Consider the following 21,300-nt stretch of genomic DNA (forward strand, 5'->3'; position numbering starts at 1 on the left):
CATATGAATATATAGGGTTTATTAATAATGGTATCTGAAATTAAGACAATGTAAATTTACAAATTAATACGACAAAATTGGATACTTTCATAATAAATAAAATCGATTGAGAAATCAAGATGAAAAACAAATAAAAATTAGGAGAAATAGAAAACATTAAAAAAATATCAAAAAATGAGTCTTATAAGGAAGAAAGGGTCTCATTTTATTATTTTCATATTAATTAATGCGGTTAATGATAAATATGTATATTATAAAAAAAATTAGAAAGTGTAAATAATGATAAAATTTTCATTACGTATGAAGTACCATAACTTATTAGAAAATTACATAAAAAGTTTCTGACAAAAATGTCCCAGAAATCACATGTCAACAATATAATGGAATGACAAAAATGCCCTTTTAGGGCTTAAGGGCATTTTAGTAAAAAAAACAAGATATGTGATTATGTTTAAGGTTAGGGTCGTCTGGCGATATATTTTTTTTGTTAGGGTCTGCAGTGACACAAATGGAAACGTTAGGGACTTTTTATGTAATTCACTCTAACTCGCTAATATCCAACTCCCGCAAAGACGAGGAGACCTTATGCAGGAGGCGATGCGGCAGCTTCTTCATACTCTTACAATAAATGATAGACAAGCGTGTGAGACATGGCATGATGGAGATGGCAGCAGATTCTTCTTCTTCCTCCGTTATGTCCTCCCACTCCTCCCATTTCGAGCAGTCATAAAATTTCAGTGTCTCGAGTTTAGGAAATGCAACAACAACAACATCAGATGAAGATTCTATTCCTAAAAACTCCCGTCCTACCAACTTCAACTGCCCCGCATACCAAATTTCAAGAATTTCCAAGAAAGGTAGTTTCCAAGGAAGCCTAGAGCCCTTATATTTCTTGATTTCCAGTTTCTTCAACGTGTAATGGGGCACGAGAGCATCTACTACCTCCATCCACATTGATGATACTGATGACTGCTCCTTTTCCTTTTCATTCATCGCATCCTTGAAAGATATTTCAAGTGTTTCGAGTTTTTGAAGGACCGTCTTTAATTGTGCTTGTCGAGCATCCTCAACCAATTCCTCCATTTCACTCAGACTACTGAAGTAGATTTTCACTTTTAGAGATTCGGCAAAATGACGGTATAATTTTTTCAGAACACCCAACTTGTAGTATTGACTTCCTACTTTAAATTTGTGCAGCTGCAGTGTGCGGAGATTACTTAACTCACCTAATGCTTCAGGCAGACAGTTGATACCAGTGCCTTCAATCTTCAAGATTTGCAGTTCAACCAAACTACTAATGCTCTCTGGTAACTCCTTTATTCCCTGATTCCAACTTAAGTCAAGATGTCTTAGCTCAACCAAATTCCCAATTTCTCGTGGAATCTCTGTTAGATCGCACTCTGATAAGAAAAGAGTTTTCAAGAAATAAAGCCTGCATAAGATTTTAAGGTCATCCTTTGACAATGGAATATAACTAACATCCAACCCTCTCAAGTGAATCAGCTTATCCATTCCCATTGGAGGAGGTTCACTGTAAATACTTAACAACCTAAGACTTTTCATGCAATCACAAACTTGACAACTTTTCTCTTTCTCATCAAGAGGATCTTTGTAGTTCCAAGATAGAGTACGATATTTCTGGACAAGAGAAACCAATGATCGACCACAAGTTTGACAACTTCTCTCTATAGCATCATTCTCTCTAAGATATAGAGCAAAATCATGTACTATATCATGCATTTTACACCATTCTATCTCCTCCCCCGACTCACTTTTCTCAATGTCTTGAAACAAACAACGCATTGCTAAATTCTCCAAGTACTCTCGCCCTTTGAGTTCCATTGCACCATTTCCCCTAACATCGTGCAGATATCCTTGCAATATCCAATCTTCTATCAGAGTCTCCGCATGAATTCGGTAATCTTTAGGAAAGACGGCACAATATGAAAAACAACGTTTAAGAGCTGGGGACAATTCATTGTAGCTTAAAAACAAATGAGGGAATAGATCTACTTTCGCATTCTTCTAGTTCCCATACGTCACTCTTCTCTACGTCTTTCCACCCTTCCAAATTCTTGTCCTGCAAATGTCTTCCCAAAACAATTGCAGCAAGAGGTAATCCCTTGCACTTGTTAGCTATTTTCTTGCCAACATCCTCAAATTCTCCACATTTGTGCTCACTCTTTCTCGGAAAGGATGTTTCACGCAATAATGACCAACACTCATCGGGACTAAGGAGTTTCTGGGCGATAGGTAATACCGGTACCCATGATCTTAGCTACCTTTTCCTTTCTCGTTGTCACGAGAATTTTACTACCTGGTGCACCACATTGGAGACTAAGTTTTAAGGGCTCCCATTTGTTGTGGTCTTCTGTCCAAACATCATCGAGAACAAGAAGAAACTTCTTTTGATTAATACAATCCCTTAGTTGTTCTAGTTCTGAGCCCAAATTGATTTTCTTTGTAGGTGTCTTTTTTGTCACACACTCAACAATTCCTCTGGAAACCTTAGACACATCAAAGGGATCAGAAACACAAATCCATAAGTGATACGAATCCGGGTAGAGCTTAACCAAGGAAAGTGAGGTGAAGGAGTGATAATGAGCCAAGCCGCAACTGGGGTCAGATTTGAGCAACGATTCGCCTATCCATATGATGTCCAAATGCTGTTCAAAGACTACCATTGCCTTCATCGTCGAAAGAGCTTCGCGTGCGTATCTTGAACGACTCAATCGGAGCTCGGATGAGGGAGTTATGGTCATTTTACGAAAGTCGCGCAGTCAAGCAAAGGAGGCTCCAGAAAGTTCACGCGGGCGGGTGTTTTGTTGTATGAAAACACCCGACCGGGTGATTTGTGTCCGAGAAGAATTCAAAAGGCGGGATTTTGAATTATTTTGAGTGTCTTTTCATATTCCAACCCTAGTTTGAGTGACTTTTCATCTCCCAATCTCCCACATCTATAAATAGGGCCTTTTGTATCTTTTGTAATAGATAAGAGATTAGATTGAGTTTAGAAAAGAGTGTCTCCTTTGTGAGAGTCCCTCCCCACGTTGGGTGAGATGAATGTTTGGAAACCAAATCCATGGCCGGGCTATGGTTACTTGGTAGTTAGCCCGGGGTTAGCTACTTGGTATGTTTGCCTTGTGGTTGGTCCGGGACTAGCCACTTGGCAATCTTCACAACTAGTCTCATGTATCTAGTGGCGGAGCTTGAGTGAGAGTATACCCTAGGGGCGGAGCTCGAAAGAGTATATCTCTAGTGGCGGAGCTCGAACGAAAGTATACCCTAGTGAGCGGTGTGGCTAGCCGGTGGGGTCGATAATAATGGTTCTTTGTAGCCATTTGCTCACTCCCCAATTTCTTCCATTTCGATCCCCCTCGTCCATTCTTTTTTTGTTCTATCTTTTTGTGGGATGGAACACCTATCCTTTTTAGTGTAATATTTATTTAAGTTTCAATGTAATGTGTTTTTATGTTATTGTTGTAGTGTTTTTAGTTTGTACTTGTAATTTTAATTGTGTGTTGCTTTTACAAGAACAATTCTTGGGCTAATTTTGGAGATTCTCATCATACTTTTTTCATTTGATACCGATAAATTTACACCGTTACTCTACTGAAAATCTGAAATTGACCGTCGAAGACTGTCGTTGAACATGATTTATAGAATTATAGTCAGAGATTATGATCGTGGTTGGTCTAAGAGTAAGACAGAATATTTATTGAAGAAGCATGGGATATCTTATCCAATGAAGAGACTTTGAACGATAAAATATGTAAAGTAACTTAGGTGTTGTCCTACCAAAAATGATCACTTGTGGCGTATCAAAGAGAAGGTGAGTAGGAGAATCAAGAAAGACATTCTGAACTTAGGAACAATATTATTTATATTTGGACGGAAAGTGAAATACATTTAGTGCATTAGGACGAATAGGAATAAATATTAGAGTGAACTACGCCAAATGGTACCTGAACTATGCATTCCGCATGCAAACAGTACCTGAACTTTAAAAATATATGGGTAGTCCCTAAACTAAGGATGATAATTTTAAAGTTCAGAGACCGTTTGCGTGCGAAACGCATAATTTTGGAGTCATTTGCATAGTTCACTCTAAGTCCATAACTGAGGAAAAAAAAGGATTTACATTAGGACGGATAGGAATAGATATTTGTTTGTTTGTCAATTAAGTAATGAAGTTGAGGATTGTGATTCCTTACAATATGATTCTAGGAATATGATTCCTAATAGACTATTTTATCATGTGTCCTAGCATGATGGTCATGCAAGAAATGACAAGTCTGAGTGAATTAGAAAAGATTTTGTTCAAACAAGTGGACTGGCTAGTTGGTGATTTTGGGTTTAGCCAAAAGTTCCGAACCAGTCTCATTTTGGTTCAGAAATGAATCACTACTTATTGCTGTCCTCTATTTTGGAGTTATCTGATCTAGTAAAATGTATGTTCTGATTATGTTTTGCCTTGTCTGTGTTCTTGTCCGATAAGCAATTTAGAACAATGAAATTAAGACTGAAAAAGATAGCGTGCCTGACCTGCACAGCTGTTAGCTACTATGGTTGTGGCGTTGTGCCATGGCAGGCGGTAGCCTCACGTTCCGATTTGGAGTTTCTTTTTTTGGGGCTGCCTTTCTTAGGTATAATCTCTGCATTAGATAAAACCAATAGTCTCATTTTGCCATTTTGAAATGGCCACGAAAATAGTCTCATTTCTTAAAATATAAAGTTTCTCTCTCATACTAATTAATATTTTTAATGTAATTAATCATTAATAATAGTACATTTTCCGATTTATGCACGTGATCTTGTGCATGAGTGATAGGCTAGTTTTCGTCACTCGGAATTGGTCACTATTTGCACTATATGTTGAATATTTGCATGAAAAAAGATGCTATTTGGCAGGGAATGGATCATTATGTTCGGAAGCTGCTTTATGAAGGCACGAAGAGGAAAACATGCAAGAAAGAGGGCAAAATGACAAGAAATGGAAGAAAGTGAAAGAAGAAGGCACAGAAGACCCAAACTGCCCAAGTTGTTGGACTGACCAATTTGAACCTGACGGGAAAATGACTAAAGCCACTTCCACACACTTATCAAGGACAACTCTCACTTGCTACACACACCCATATCTGCCCTTGGAGAGTAAAAAAAGAAAGAAAATATCTTTTATTGGATATATGTATTAAAAGACTTAGTCACCAACAAGGGTACTTTATCACTTAGCTTTAGTTTAGTGCCAAGATCTTAATTCACCATGGGTTGAAGTAGTAGTAAATTAGTAGTAGTATTTAATTTCTCTAGTTGCTTGTTGTTAACCTTTGTAGTTCTTTTGCATCTTTCTCACTCTTAGTTGTTGTTGTTGTTGTTCTTGTTTTAAAAGCTTATTTCAAGTAGTAATTTCTCTAAGTGTTTGTGTATTTAATGTGTTTTAAAGTTTAGCTCTTGTTTATTTCCGGTTTTAGCTTGTTGTTTAGTTCTAGTGTTGCTTATGTTCTTGTTTAGTTAAAAATCCTTTCAAGCTTTTAAAATCAGTTTCTCAAGTATTTTCTTAGTTAGTTTATGGTTAAAAAACGTGGAGAAGGAGTTAGAAAAGTCTCAAAAAAATCAGCCATGTGTTGTGTGTTTTCGGCACCTTGTCGGGTGTCATTTTCGTATGATTTTGCATGAGTTTGATGAGCTCGGTTCTTGAGTGTTCTTCCACCATGTTTAAGTGTTCTTAAGCTTTCTTTATCTTCTTTAATGAGTCTTTATGTTTCAGCTTTTAGTTTGGTGTTTTCAATGCATGTTTAGGTAGTTTAATTGTTGATCTTGTGTTTGTCTAGCATATTTTAATTATGTAGCAGCCAAGTAGTCATTCCTCTCACTTAATTTTCGTGGCCTTAGTGTAGATTTAGGAGAGATATCAGCTTTTAGAAGTTAAGTGAAAGGACCATTAGTTGTAGGCTTTTATCCATTGGTTTTACACCTTGGATAATAGTGTCACCGAATAGATTTAACATGTACACAAGTTCTCAACTAAAAATCCACAAGAATTGAATTTCCATATTGGCTGTATACAATTTTTTTTCTTATATTTATTTTTGTTCAAGATGTATAAAGATTGATATGAGTAAATGTTTTTCCTTCTACCAAATTCGGTGTTCCTATTTTGCTAATCTATTTTGTAAGCTTCTGGTCGTAGACAATTTATTTTGTTCCATTAATTTAACTCGTTAATTAAGTCAAAACATAGTTGACCGCTAAATTTTTACAAACCATTAAATATTGATCAAAACATATTATCTAGGACCAAAAGCTATTACACTTAATGTATGACCAATTTTTTTCCCTCAAATATACGAGACTAATTTTGGACTTTGGTCGAATAATAATAATAAAATTTTAGGTTATATTTAATGAATAATGACTATTTAGAGCATCCACACTGAATAATATATGCATGGATGGTGAGAATACTAGTTTACTTCCACTTAATTCAACCCATCCGTTTGTTGTGGATTGATTTTAGGGGTTAGGATTCTTGCTAAGTAAGTAATTTAAGGATTTTCATAAAATTTTGTCTATTTTATAGTAATTGTGATATACTACTACATTTACTTGGGTAATTTTATTAGAAATGGATCATATTATTGTGGCGCTTAGTTTGTAGTATTATTATATTCTACATTAATGAAGGCAACGTGCGCATAATGTGAGAGAAGTTGCAATCCTTCGTTAGATCTTATTATGTTTTCTTAGAACAGATACTTTTTCATTTAACAAATTCGGTAACGCAAAGAGTTGGACTTCGAATGAAGAAGAGTGTGACTTATGAAGTTTTCAAAATGATCAACAAGAAGAGTGGGATGTTTCAATGTGGATAATTGAGGAGACTTGTGGAGAAGAAGCTGAATCAACCTCAAGTAAAGAACAAAAGATATATAAAGATGCTACAAACTCAAGATAATGTCTCCACAGAAGTTCTAGAAGAACCAAGAGTGAGACAAGAAATTAGCTCACTAAATCAACAAAGGAAAAGATTTACTTGAAATCTGGAGAATTTGAGAAATGAAAATGGATTAGATAACACTCCCTAGTCCAATAAATGAGGATGACACGAGTTCTAACGTAAAATAAGTATAATAGAAGAGAGTAAAAAAAAAAGTGATTGGAGTGTTATCAGTGAAAAATGTGAGCATTGAATGATTGGTTGCTCCAAATGAAGAAGAGTTGGAATCAAACTCCAAAACTATGGAAAATAGAAGCTGCCAGAAATTGAAGAGTCTTTGTTTATACAAAATTGAATCAAGAAAAGACAAGATAGAACCAACTAGAAAAGAATTTGGGGTTTGAAAATCACATAGCTGATATGATAATATTGCAATAGATGAGTAAAAGGTACGAGAGAAAAAGAAAAAAAAGTGATAAAATATGAAAGAAAAAGAATGAAAATATTTGTTTTACATAAACAAATAGAGGAATGGTATTTGTTAAACAAACGTCCCAGTTAGATTGTTCATGTTACCATTTAGCCGAATCATATGTTATGATTTAGCCATACATCACCCACTATCAATGAATCAATGTTAATTACTAAATAAAAACAATAATATGCAGCTGAGTAACAAATAAGCAATTTAATAACCAAATTCTTGCACGTAAAACTCTCTAAATTATAAACATTTAACAAATTGCATCAAATTCTTTTCCAATAAATCTTAGAATATTTGGAGACTGAAAAGAGTGGTGGCTTGCCTGTAGGCCAGCGGCTACAATGGCTGTGTGACGGCCGATGGGAAGCGATGCGGCGGACGAGCACGTGTATATGAATCAATACTAATTACAAAATTAAAAAAATAATAAGCAGCTGAGTAACAATATTATTGCACCTATTTATACATTTTACTAATATAGAATCTCTAACATATTTCACCAAATTCATTTCCAGTAAATTTTAGAATAATTGAGACTGAAAAGAGTTGTGAGAAAGCGTTACTTGCCTGTTGAAAGGCAGCTCCTAGTGTGGCGGGCCGATGGGGCGGACGATGCAGCGATTGTTTTTTTTTGAATTTTTTTGGATTGTTTTTAAGGAAATTTTTTTGCGATATGAATATGATCTTTGCTTGCTAATAACGTGAAATGGAGGAGGACTTGTTTGGGACTTAAACTCGCAAATTTATAGGACAGTGCGGTCAACTGTCAACATTAATTTATTCGAGCATTATCACTAATCATATTTTATGATATAATACAAGCTTTCAATTTTAAACACTAATATCTCAATTTCAAGTGTCTTTATGCCATTTTTCAACGTCGCTGTCTTAGTAATACTATGTTTAACCAACACGTCAAGATGAATTTGAAAAACATATAGAGAAATTTTAAAAAAAAACGACTAAAATTGATCGAAAATTTGAGTATTTAGAACAAATTATCTTCTAATGTAAAAAAATAAAAAATAAAAAAAAAACTCGTCTTTTTAATCATTGGTTGAACTTGCTACCTGACACTCTGATATAAAATGAATATTTAAATGTACACTAATATGACATATATAAAAGAATGAAAGTCTGATTTACTAAAATTTGTATCCAGCTAATTAGACACACTAAAAACTAAATAAAAAGCTTTTTATAAATTGATAAAAATGAATTTAAATCACATGAATACTGGTGATATTTGATACAAAATTAATTTAAATCACATGCAAATCATTAATTGCGCTATGCTTGTTAATTTCATATTATTGCGCTATGCTTGTTAATTTCATATTCTTTGTCCACCAAAATTTATCTATTTTAATTTGTATAATTTTTTTCATACACTACATTAGTACATTACTAATGATATGTTCCAACTATCCACTAATATTATTTAACACATTTTTTTCTCTCTCTCTCGTAGTATTTTGCACTTTTTTCCAGCTATGATCAATGCGTTTAGTGGAGGCAAAACTAATTTAATAGTTTGGCGATTAAGAGATATAATGTGTTTGCTATAACATGGATCAATTTGTATCTTTGTATTTTTACTTTTATTATAAAATTTGTAATCCTTTATCTTTACTATTACTAATAATATATAGCGATAAGGTTTTAGGTTAGGTGGAATGAACAAAGGTAGTCTCCGCAGACAGTTCGTCAACATTACTTAATCCAAGCATCATTACAAATTAACACGCTCCTTAATTAAAGCGGTACAATTAATTAATCAATAATCAATTATAAAATAGGTTAATTACGTACTGTATTAAATAATCCATTAGCGGTTGATAGTGCTTTACATCGCATGCGTGACAACGAATTATACTTTAGTATTCTCTCAATTTTCAAATAATATATCATTGGTTTGTACATAAAATTAGTTTACTTTTGATAAAACTTTCTTTCTTATGAGTTTAATAATATTTTCTTTTAATAATACTACTACTTTATTCACTTTTGTTTTTAAAATCCCTATTTACAATAAAGAAGAAAGATAGAAGAGAGAAAGTAAAATTCAATTAAATTGATACACCAAAATAAACGTCAGATACCTAAGCATTGATGGCAAACATTCTTGGAGGAGTTGGACAGCTGGTGAGTCCATTTTTGTAGTACTTACTTATTATTATTCATGATGTTACGATGTAATATTCCCCTATGTTCCAAGAAAGTTAAATTACCTCTTTTTCATACTCATTAAAAAAATCGTTATAAATAATTAGAGTATATAACTAGTAAAGTAAAAGCTAAAATAACATAGAGAAATCTCTTATCTACATTATTTTTACTTTTACTTTATTTTTTTTATCTATTCTAACTATTTATTACTCCATCCATCTCAAAAAAGTTGAGTCGTATTCCTTTTTAGTCCGTCCCAACAAAGTTGAGTCATTTTTTTTTTTAACAAAAGATAAAACATCTAATCACTCTTTTTTTATTCTATCATTTACTTTTCTCTTTCATTTTTCCTACTTTTATTCATCTCACCTATTTATTTAATATAAATCCTTAATCTCCGTACCTAAAAATTTTGTCTCAACTTTTATTGAACGATGGGAGTATAATTTTTTCGAAATGAGTGAAAAAAGAAATGACTCTAACTCTATTGTGATTCTACGTTATTAAATTAAAAAATAGTTAGTCACATGCTACTTTAGTAATTTATAGTAAAACGTCATTTTTATTATAATCAGCTAAACACTTTATTAGCGTGGCCTAACTTTGTGCAAGTTATGTACCTAGCTGTATTAATTTCGTGCATATACATAATGGTTGTTACAATTATGGTAGCACTAGATTAATTAAATGAGAAACGTGGGAAAAGAACGTGGTTGTTATAATATGTCCATTTAGCACTCTAATCATTGTAGTCTCCAATCAATTAGCCTCAATTAGTGGACACTTTAATGTCTTTTTTAATTCTTTGCATTGTTTATTGTCGAAAACAGAATGTTTAGTGGAAATACACTCATACGCTTTCAAAAGTAGTCAATTGGGATTTGAGTGGGTTGTTACATAATGACTATAATTACGATCATTATTTTCCAATGTGACCATAAAAAAGAATAAATTTGTACAGCCTATTGTGTTTTAATATTTTTAAGACGACCGGTAGTTGATTGGGTTGTTACGGAATGGTTATAGATCACGACCATTATTTTCCAATGTGACCATAAAAAAGAATAAATTACTTTATAAATTTTAATAAATCAATAATTTTATTAAATGTTTAAATTTCTCTACACTATTATCTCTATTTACTTATTCTATAGAGCAATAATTAATGATTTGACTCAAATGAAGAATAAGATAGTTATAAGAAAATATATATACTCAGATCATTTCCCAACCAATATAGTCTTGGTCGTGATAGAACAACATAAGCTTTCATTCAAAATTAATAAAATATAGAAAATAGATTGAAATATACATTAGATTATTATTCATAGAGTGATATAGGGAATCAAATAAACACCTCGTAAATGCAGTCGCCTATATGGGTTGGGCTTCAAATATGATTCAAGTTCAATAGATCCCATCTATATTAGTAATAAAATACAAGTACACAACTATTACATTTACATATCAACAATAACAATCTATGAACTAAACAAGCTCGGAAAATCCATGATTTAATAAAGCAAAAAAATAATTATCACAATCCCAAATTCAAACAGAAAAGCATAAATATTAGCATTGGAACTATGTGCAAAGTTGAAGTTGGGGATTACGTTGGGAAATGGATCTCTAAGCTGAAGCTTCCTTGTCCTCTCCGTATGTTTTTACTAGCTCTGATGAACCACTAATATCCAACTCCCACAAAGACGAGGAGACCTTACGCAGGAGGCGATGCGGCAGCTTCTTCAAACTCACACAGTCAGAGATAGTCAAATAAATGAGACATGGCATGATGGAGATGGCCGCAGATTCTTCTTCTTCTTCTTCTTCCTCCGTTATGTCCTCCCACTCCTCCCATTTGGAGCACATATAAAATCTCAGTTCCTTGAGTTTAGGAAATGCAACAACATCATCACATGAAGAAGATTCTATTCCTAAAAACTCCCTTCCGACAAACACCAATTGCTCCAAACCGTAAATAAAGAGAATTTCCAAGAAAGGTAGTTTCCCCATAGCCGGCAACGATGACACCTCACTCAAATCACGCAGGAAAATCTGTTTTATAAAGTTGAGAGGCGATGACATAAAATGCGGAAGCCTGGATCCCTTATATCCCCTGATTCCCAATGCATTCAACTTGTAATGGGGTAGGAGAGCTTCTACTAACTCCATCCATATTGATGATGATGAAAATGATGACTGCTCCATTTCATCCATCATGCCCCGAAAGAATATTTCGAGTCTTTCAAGTTTTTGGAGGAGTGTCTTCAATTGTTCTTGTCGAGCATCCTCAACCAATTCCTCCATTTCACTCATACTACTACAGTAGATTTCCAATTCTAGAGATCCAGTAAGACAATGGTGTAATTTTTTCAGAAAACCCAACTTGTTGTATTTAATTCTAGAGATCCAGTAAGACATTTCACTCATACTTCCTACTTTGAATGAACACAGTTCCAGTGTCCGAAGGTTACTTAACTCACCTAATGCTTCAGGCAGACAGTTGATACGAGTGTATTTAATCTTCAAGATTTGCAGTTCAACCAAACTACTAATGCTCTCTGGTAACTCATCTATTCCATGATTTTCACTTAAGTCAAGATGTCTTAGCTCAACCAAATTCCCAATTTCTCGTGGAATCTTGTTAGCTGGCACTGTGACAAGAGAAGAGTTTGCAAGAAATAAAGCTTACATATGATTCCAAGGCCATCCTTTGACAGGTCAGACTCATTTAAATCCAACCATCTCAAGTGAATCAGCGTTTCCATTCCCACTGGAGGAAGTCCACCCCAAATTCTTAACACCCTAAGACTTTTCATGCAATCACAAACTTGACTTATTCTGTCTCTTTCATCAACAGGAGTTTGTAGTCCAACGATAGACTCCGATATTCTTGGACATGAGAAACCAATGAAGGATCACAACCCTGACAACTTCTCTCCTTGTCATCATGTTTCCTAAGAAATAGAGCAAAATCATGAACTATATCATGCATTTTACACCATTCTATCTCCTCCCCCGACTTGCTTTTCTCAATGTCTTGAAACAAACTACGCATTGCTAAATCCTCCAAATACTCTCGCCCTTTGAGCTCCTCTGCACCGTTTCCACTAACAGAGCGCAGATAACCTTGCGCCATCCACTCTTCTATCAGAGTCTCCGCATGAATCCTGTGATCTTTAGGATAGATGGCACAATATGAAAAACAACGCTTAAGAGATGGGGACAAATCATTGTAGCTTAAAAGCAAATGAGGAAAAAGCTTGACTTCCTTATCATCCAATTCCCATATTTCACTATTCTCTACATGTTTCCACCGTTCCAAACCCTTGAACCGCAAAAGTCTTCCCAAAACAACTGCAGCAAGAGGCAATCCCTTGCACTTGCTAGCTATTTTCCTGCCAACATCCTCAAATTTCCCACATTCATTCTCACTCTTTCCTGGAAGGGATGTGGCACGCAACAATGACCAACACTCTTCAGGATTAAGCTCTTTCGGGTAATAGATATCATTGTCTAAACTACCCATAATCTCAGCCACCCTTTTATTTCTCGTTGTCACCAATATTTTACTTCCAGGTGCACCACAGTCAAGATTGATTCTCAAGGGCTCCCATTTGTCGCTGTCGTCTGACCAAACGTCATCAAGGACGAGAAGAAACTTTTTTCCTAAAACAGATGCTTTTAATTTTTGTAACACCACTTCTAGTGGGTCGGCATCTGGAGAACTTGTCTCTTTTGTCACACTTTTAACAATATCGTTGGCAACCTTAGACACAATAAAGGGATCAGAGACACATACCCAAATTTTTAACCAATCATCTGTATTGAACTGAGGATCGTTAAAAATAAGTTGAGCTAGTGTCGTCTTCCCAAGTCCCCCCGTCCCGACTATAGAACTTTCTTCAAGTCAATCGAAGATGTTGATTGTTCTCGCTGAGACTCGGGCACCGGCAAGGGATGAGTTACAGGCAGAGAGATGACAAATTTAAAATCATCTTTCTCCTTTAAGATCTGATCAAGCTTGGCATTCACATGCTCAATTTTCTTGGCAATATCACGACGAACAGAAATTTCGTTGAAAGATAAACACGAACATGGGATGAAGGAGCAGCCTATCTTTTGCTCAGGCTCAGGCTCAGCAAAATCTTCCAACTTATGTTTGAGAAGAGAGTAGTTCCATTCATCCAAAATGTCGTCCATCTCATAAGTCGTGTTTTCGAGCTCCTTCAACCAACTCTTGACGCTTTGCTCATTCACTGCTTTCTTTTCTGCATCATCCAACACCTCTCTGATCTTATTGAGCTTCTTGGAAAGATTGAGAAGCTCCTTCTTCACGCCTTTCACCAAATTAACTTCATACTGAATCTTGTCTTTTATCATAGTTGCAACACTCTCCACCACGGCTGAAACTATAGCATCTGTCATTTATGCGATTTGGAGCTGCTCTTTTTTCTCTTTATTTATGGTGGAAATCAATCCAATATAGTATTGGTTCACAACAAGGTCACTCCTCACCTGTATGTGGGACAAACATTCAATTCTTTTTTCGTTTTAATTAATACTATAATTGAATTCATATGTTTTCTTAGAACATATACTTTTACATTTTTGACATTTTCTCCATGGTCGGAAAGTTATGTTAACAAAAAAAAAACCCTGAAGCAGAAGTTTTTTAGTGTAGCTTATGGAGAAGATCAAGAACAAGTACTTCCACCGGCTTTGGAAAAGTATCTAGAACATTATATTGGAGAAAAGATAAACTAAGTTTCATAGGATTTACAATAATTTATAAGAGAAGTGAAATGAGCTCAGGTGAAGAAAAAAGATTTCAAAGTCCGAGGGATCACTGATTCTACAAGCTCAAAGATCAAACGAAACACGAAAGCAAAATGCCAAGTACTGCAATATTGCAATTGTTGAAAATGGATTGATTTAGAGAATCAGCCTCACATGAAGGATCATGTTCCCGAAGAGCTCAGTACAAAATCTATGAAAGAGTTGGTCTATGAGACGTTGAGGATTCCGCGACATTAAATGAACATAATTGAATCAAGTTCAAGTAAAGAAAGAAAGCTAGATCGGCTAGAAACAAAGGAGAAGGTTCATGAAACACGAGGAAATAACGCTAAAATTGAAATAGAGCAAGAGTTTGATCATGTTAGAGATGATTCAAGGGAAGCATAGAGTCTTCGGCAGACGATCATGCAAGAAATGACAAGTCTGAGTGAAGTAAAATTGATTTTGGACAATGGAGAAGAGCTTCTGACCTGCACAGCTGGTAGCTACTATGGTTGTGCGATGGCAAGCGGTGACAAACGGGCGGTAGCCTCACGTTCCGATTTGGAGTTTCTTTTTTTGGGGTGCCTTTTTCAGACAAGTGAGTAATTACTTAGAATTGTGAGTTAGTACCTTGAACGAAATAGTACAACAGTTTCTCATTTTGCCATTTTAGAATGTCCAAAAATATAGTCTCATTTCTTAAAATAGAAAGTTTCTCTCATATTTTACCTACTTCTTCCATCTAACTCTCTTACTTTACCCACTTTTTCTCTTCTTCTCTCTTATTTTACCAATTCCTCACTAAAACCCGTGTCGTCCACAAATGAGACTATTTTCTGTAGACAGAAGGAAGCGGTTGGCATTTCCGGTTACTGTTTCAAGCCTAGGTTATACCTAAGGCTCTAGATACATTGAATTATTCAACACTAATTACCATACAAAAATGAGACTATCATTGAATTAATCAACACTAATTACCATACAAAAATCAATAAGCAATTGAATAACCAAAATTCTTGCACCTACACTCATATCATATGGTTATAACTTATATATACCTAAGGCTCTAAATATGAATCTTTAATATTAACACATAATTATTTGAAATTGAGTACAAATAAAATTATGAACAATAAAGGCTGAAAAGAGCAATGAGATACCTTCACGGCTAGCAAGTGGCAGCTACTATGGTTGTGTGGCGGCCGACGGTGGCGCTGCGGCGGCCAACGATGATATTGTACGTTTTGGAGCTGCTTTTTTTGTGTAATGAAGAACGACTCTTCGGTAGCTAAAATTAAATTTGGTCACACGCTCATATATATGTTTCATACTAGTATAGTGTCGACTGTTTATTGTAAAAGTGAGTACTTCCTCCGTCCCAAGATAAGTGACTTACTTCTTTTGGGCACGAGATTTAAGGAATGGTATTTAAATAAGTTAAAGTGGAGAGAGTAAAGTACTCCATCCGTCCCATAGTAATAGAGGCATTTTGTTTTGAGCTCTCGTTTTGAAAAAATGATAATAAATAGTTAAAGTGGAGAGAGAGTAAAGTAAAAGAGAGAATAATGTAGTTAAGGGTCTTATCTACAATATTCTCTTTCTTACTTTACTATTTCTCCATTTTAACTATTTATTATTACTTTTTTTTAAATTAGTGCTCAAAACAAAACGCCTCTATTACTGTGGAACGGAGGGAGTATGAGAGAAGGAAAAATAGAGGAGAGAAACGAGAATAAAGTAGGTGGAGAATAAAGTAAGAGAAATTTATTTTGTTCCATTAATTTAACTCGTTAATTAAGTCAAAACATAGTTGACCGCTAAATTTTTATGAAACCATTAAATATTGATCAAAACATATTATCTAGGACCAAAAGCTATTACACTTAATGTATGACCAATTTTTTTCCCTCAAATATACGAGACTAATTATCCACATTAAATATCCATGACTCTCCATCACATCATCGTTCCCCTATTGAACTATTGCAAAATTGATGGCATGGCACTGATTTTCAACGAGATTTGTGGAATATTGCTCTTGAAATTGTTGTGTGGGCTTAATTAATATAGTTAACAGGCCCATAAAGTTGGGCTGTTTTTTGATATCATTAGCTAAGATTTGCATCTATAAAATTAACTGGGCTTTCTAAGGTAGCCCAGTTCTGTGATTAGATTAAAAAAAGAAACCATATAACTTTAGATTATTTTATTGAAACTTTGTCTGAGCAAATAAATTTGAAAATAAAACAATATATGCATAGATGGTGAATATTTCATTTAGAATACTAGTTTACTTCCACTTAATTCAACCCATCCATTTATTGTGGATTGATTTTAGGGGTTAGGATTCCTGCTAAGTAAGTAATTTAAGGATTGTCATAAATTTTTGTCTATTTTATAGTAATTGTGATATACTACTATATTTACTTGGGTAATTTTATTAGAAATGGAATGATGTCATATTAATCATTAAACTCTAGAAAACCGACTTGTTAGTTAGCCAACGAAATTTGGACTCAAGCAAATTTGATTGTATCTAAACACCAGAAAACAAATGATCAACTCAAAAGTTCCCATCACTAGAATCAGTACAAAGTTGCCATGTCCTAACCCAAGAAAAGCTTCAAAATCCTTAACAAGCACCACCACCATAGATATGATCAACTCAAAACTTCCCTAGATACAGAAGCATATTACCTCCAACAGCTATTAATCCGATCCGGCAAGGCCAACGAGGATGCCCTGCGCGTTCCCTTCGCTCTTACTTTCATCCTTCATTTCACCATCGCCCTTCCGGATTCTGATTTTGTACTTGGACTCAAATTCAGCCAGCTCCTTTTTCTTCTTCTCGGACGCTTCATTGAGCCGAGCAATCACCTCTTCAAGACCCTCCTTGTTCCTCTGCACGGGTGGGAGAACTTCTCTGATTGTTCTCTCGACAAGGACACCTCCAATCATCCGGTTGCACCTCGATCTCAACATGCATTTCTAAAGTTGTGATCAAAACAGGAAGAGCATAAATTGCATCAGTTCTTCTTGTGGAAGTCGAAGAATTGATGCAATTTATTGTTGGAGAAGTCGAAGTTGGGGATTATGTTGGGATATGGATCTCCAAGCTGAACCTTCCTTGTCCTCTCCGTATGTTTTTACTAGCTCTGATGAACAACCCAAATATTCAACGACTGCAAAGACGAGGAGACTTTGTGCAGGAGGCGATGCGGCAGCTTCTTCAAACTCCCACACCTCTTGATAGTCAATTGTGTGAGACATGGCATGATGGAGATGGCCGTAGATTCCTGATCTTCAGCAATTATGTCCTCCCACTCCTCCCATTTCGAGCACCATATAAAATGTCCAGTTTCTCGAGTTTAGGAAATGCAACAACAACATCATCATCAGATGAAGATTCTATTCCTAAAAACTCCCTTCCGACAAACATCAATTGCCTCCACTACTCCAAATATAGAGAATTTCCAAGAAAGGTAGTTTCCCCATAGCCGGCAATGATGACACCTCACTCAAATCACTCAGACCAATCGCTTTTATAAAGTTGATGGGTGATGACATCAAATGCGGAAGCCTGGAGCCCTTATATCCCCTGAATTCCAATACATACAACTTGTAATGGGGTAGGAGAGCTTCTACTACCTCCATCCACAATGAAGATGATGATGATGAAAATGATGACTGCTCCATTTCATCCATCATGCCCTCATAACACATATTATCGAGTATTTCAAGTTTTTGTAGTACTGTCTGTAACTCTGCTTGTCGAGCATCCTCAACCAATTCCTCCATTTCACTCATACTACTCCAGTAGATTTCCAATTTTAGAGTTTTGGTAAGATGACGGTATAATTTTTTCAAAACACCCAACTTGTTGTATTCACTTCCTATTTTAAATTCGAACAGTTGCATTGTGCGGAGATTACTTAACTCACCTAATGCTTCAGGAAGGCAGTTGATACCAGTGTGTTGAATCTTCAAGATTTGCAGTTCAACCAAACTACAAATGCTCTCTGGTAACTCCTTTAATCCATAATTCCAACTTAAGTCAAGTTCTCTTAACTCAACCAAATTCCCAATTTCTCGTGGAATCTCGGTTAGGCTGCATGATGGTAAGAGAAGGGTTTGCAAGAAATAAAGCTTACATATGATTCCAAGGCCATCCTTTGACATGTCAGACCGACTTAAATCCAACCATCTCAAGTGAATCAGCGTTTCCATTCCCAATGGAGGAAGTCTACCCCGAAGTCTTAACACCCTAACACTTTTCATGCAATCACAAACTTGACCTCTTCTGTCCCAAGATAGACTCCGATATTCTTGGACATGAGAAACCAATGAAGGATCACAAACTTGACAACTTGTCTCCTTGTCATCATTCTTCCTAAGAAATAGAGCAAAATCATGTACAATATCATGCATTTTACACCATTCTATCTCCTCCCCCGACTCACTTTTCTCAATGTCTTGAAACAAACTACGCATTGCTAAATCCTCCAAATACTCTCGCCCTTTGAGCTCCTCTGCACCGTTTCCACTAACAGAGCGCAGATAACCTTGCGCCATCCACTCTTCTATCAGAGTTTCCGCATGAATCATGTGATCTTTAGGATAGACGGCACAATATGAAAAACAACGCTTAAGAGATGGGGACAAATCATTGTAGCTTAAAAGCAAATGAGGAAAAAGCTTGACTTCCTTATCATCCAATTCCCATATTTCACTATTCTCTACATGTTTCCACTGTTCCAAACCCTTGAACCGCAAAAGTCTTCCCAAAACAATTGCAGCAAGAGGCAATCCCTTGCACTTGCTAGCTATTTTCCTGCCAACATCCTCAAATTTCCCACATTCCTCCTTACTCTTTCCTGGAAGGGATGTGGCACGCAACAATGACCAACACTCTTCAGGATTAAGCTCTTTCGGGTAATAGATATCATTGTCTAAACTACCCATAATCTCAGCCACCCTTTTATTTCTCGTTGTCACCAAAATTTTACTTCCAGGTGCACCACAGTCAAGATTGATTCTCAAGGGCTCCCATTTGTCGCTGTCGTCTGACCAAACGTCATCAAGGACGAGAAGAAACTTTTTTCCTAAAACAGATGCTTTTAATTTTTGTAACACCACTTCTAGTGGGTCGGCATCTGGAGAACTTGTCTCTTTTGTCACACTTTTAACAATATCGTTGGCAACCTTAGACACAATAAAGGGATGAGAGACACATACCCAAATTTTTAACCAATCATCTGTATTGAACTGAGGATCGTTAAAAATAAGTTGAGCTAGTGTCGTCTTCCCAAGTCCCCCCGTCCCGACTATAGACAGAATTTGGGTACAATCATCATCACGCATCAGTTTTCTCACTATATCATTCTTCTTGCTCACTATGTCCAATCCAAGAACTTTCTTCAAGTCAATCGAAGATGTGGATTGTTCTCGCTGAGACTCGGGCACCGGCAGGGGATGAGTTACAGGCAGAGAGATGGCAAATTTAAAACCATCTTTCTCTATTAAGATCTGATCAAGCATGGCGTTCACATTTTCTATTTTCTTGGCAATATCACGACGAAAAGGAATTTCCTTGAAACCTAAACATGAAGATGGGATGAAGGAGCATCCTATCTTTTGCTCAGGCTTAGGCTCTGCAAAATCTTCCAATTTATGTTTGAGAAGAGAGTAGTTCCATTCATCCAAAATGTCGTCCATCTCATAAGTCGTGTTTTCGAGCTGCTTCAACCAAATTTTGACAATTTGATCATTCAATGCTTTCTTTTCTGCATCATCCAACACCTTTCTGATCGTATTGAGCTTCTTGGAAAGTTTTTGAAGCTCCTTCTTCACGCCTTTCACCAAATTGACTTCGTACCGAATCTTGTCTTCTACCATAGTTGCAACTCTCTCCACCACTACCGAAACTATAGCATCTGCCATTTATTCGAATTGGAGCTGCTCTTTTTTCTCTTTATTTTTGGTGGAAATCAATCCAATATAGTATTGGATTGATTCACATACACTTCAACTATTGGTTCACAGAGAGTTGGATGGTAGAGATGATTCAGGTGAAGCACAGAGTCCTCGCCATGACGATGATCATGCAAGAAATGACAAGGCTGAGTGAATTAGAAAAGATTTTGTGGGCCGAAAATGTTCAAACCAGTGGACTGGCTAGTTGGTGATTTCGGGTTTAGCCCAAAATCACCATCAACGGTCCGAACCAGTGTTCTGCCGGACCATCCATTTTGGTTCAGCAATGAATCACTACCATCTATCAAACCGCACCTAATTATCAAACTATCCTCTATTTTGGAGTAATCTGACCTAAAATAACTCAAAATGTACGTATGTTCTAGTTCTGATTATGTTTTGCCTTATCTATGTTCTTGTCCCTAGATATACAAGCAAATTGAGTAACCAATAAGCAATTTAGAACAATGAAAGACTGAAAAAGATAGCGTGCCTGACCTGCACAGCTGGTAGCTACTATGGTTGTGCGATGGCAGGCGGTGACAAACGGGCGGTAGCCTCACGTTCATGGAACATTCCACTAACTCATTCCTACCATTTTACCATTTCAAATTTTACCATTTTTAGAAAATTAACTACAAACTTTAGAAATACAAACTTGTAATTCGAATTTGATACAAACTTGAAGTAGTTCGAAATTTATGAGAAATTAACTACAAACTTGTAGTTTGAATTTGATACAAACTTGAAGTAGTTCAAAATTAAGAGAAAATAACAAATTTTTAGAAATTCAAAATTCATATGTTCTAACATCTGAATAAGTTATTTATATTTTTAAATAACATAATAAATCCATAATTTACTAAATTAATTTTTTTTTAAAAATCGGGTAATTCGGGTAACCCGATACCCGATCCCGATAATCCAAAAATCTTAATACCCGATCCCGATCCCG

General features: G+C 35.7%; 1 protein-coding gene across 1 annotated transcript; it reads right to left on the bottom strand.

The window, feature by feature from the left end:
- Positions 1–537: 537 nt before the first annotated feature.
- Positions 538–20,409, bottom strand: LOC125220515 (putative disease resistance protein RGA1). The gene is made up of 2 exons (XM_048122678.1): positions 18,447–20,409; positions 538–1,359 (listed from the first exon to the last, which is right to left on the bottom strand). Exons 1-2 carry the CDS (start codon positions 20,310–20,312, stop codon positions 538–540), a joined length of 2,688 nt encoding a protein of 895 aa, XP_047978635.1. The 5' UTR covers positions 20,313–20,409.
- Positions 20,410–21,300: the final 891 nt, after the last annotated feature.

Source organism: Salvia hispanica, chromosome 4, assembly GCF_023119035.1.
Source record: "Salvia hispanica cultivar TCC Black 2014 chromosome 4, UniMelb_Shisp_WGS_1.0, whole genome shotgun sequence".
Lineage (NCBI taxonomy): Eukaryota > Viridiplantae > Streptophyta > Magnoliopsida > Lamiales > Lamiaceae > Salvia > Salvia hispanica.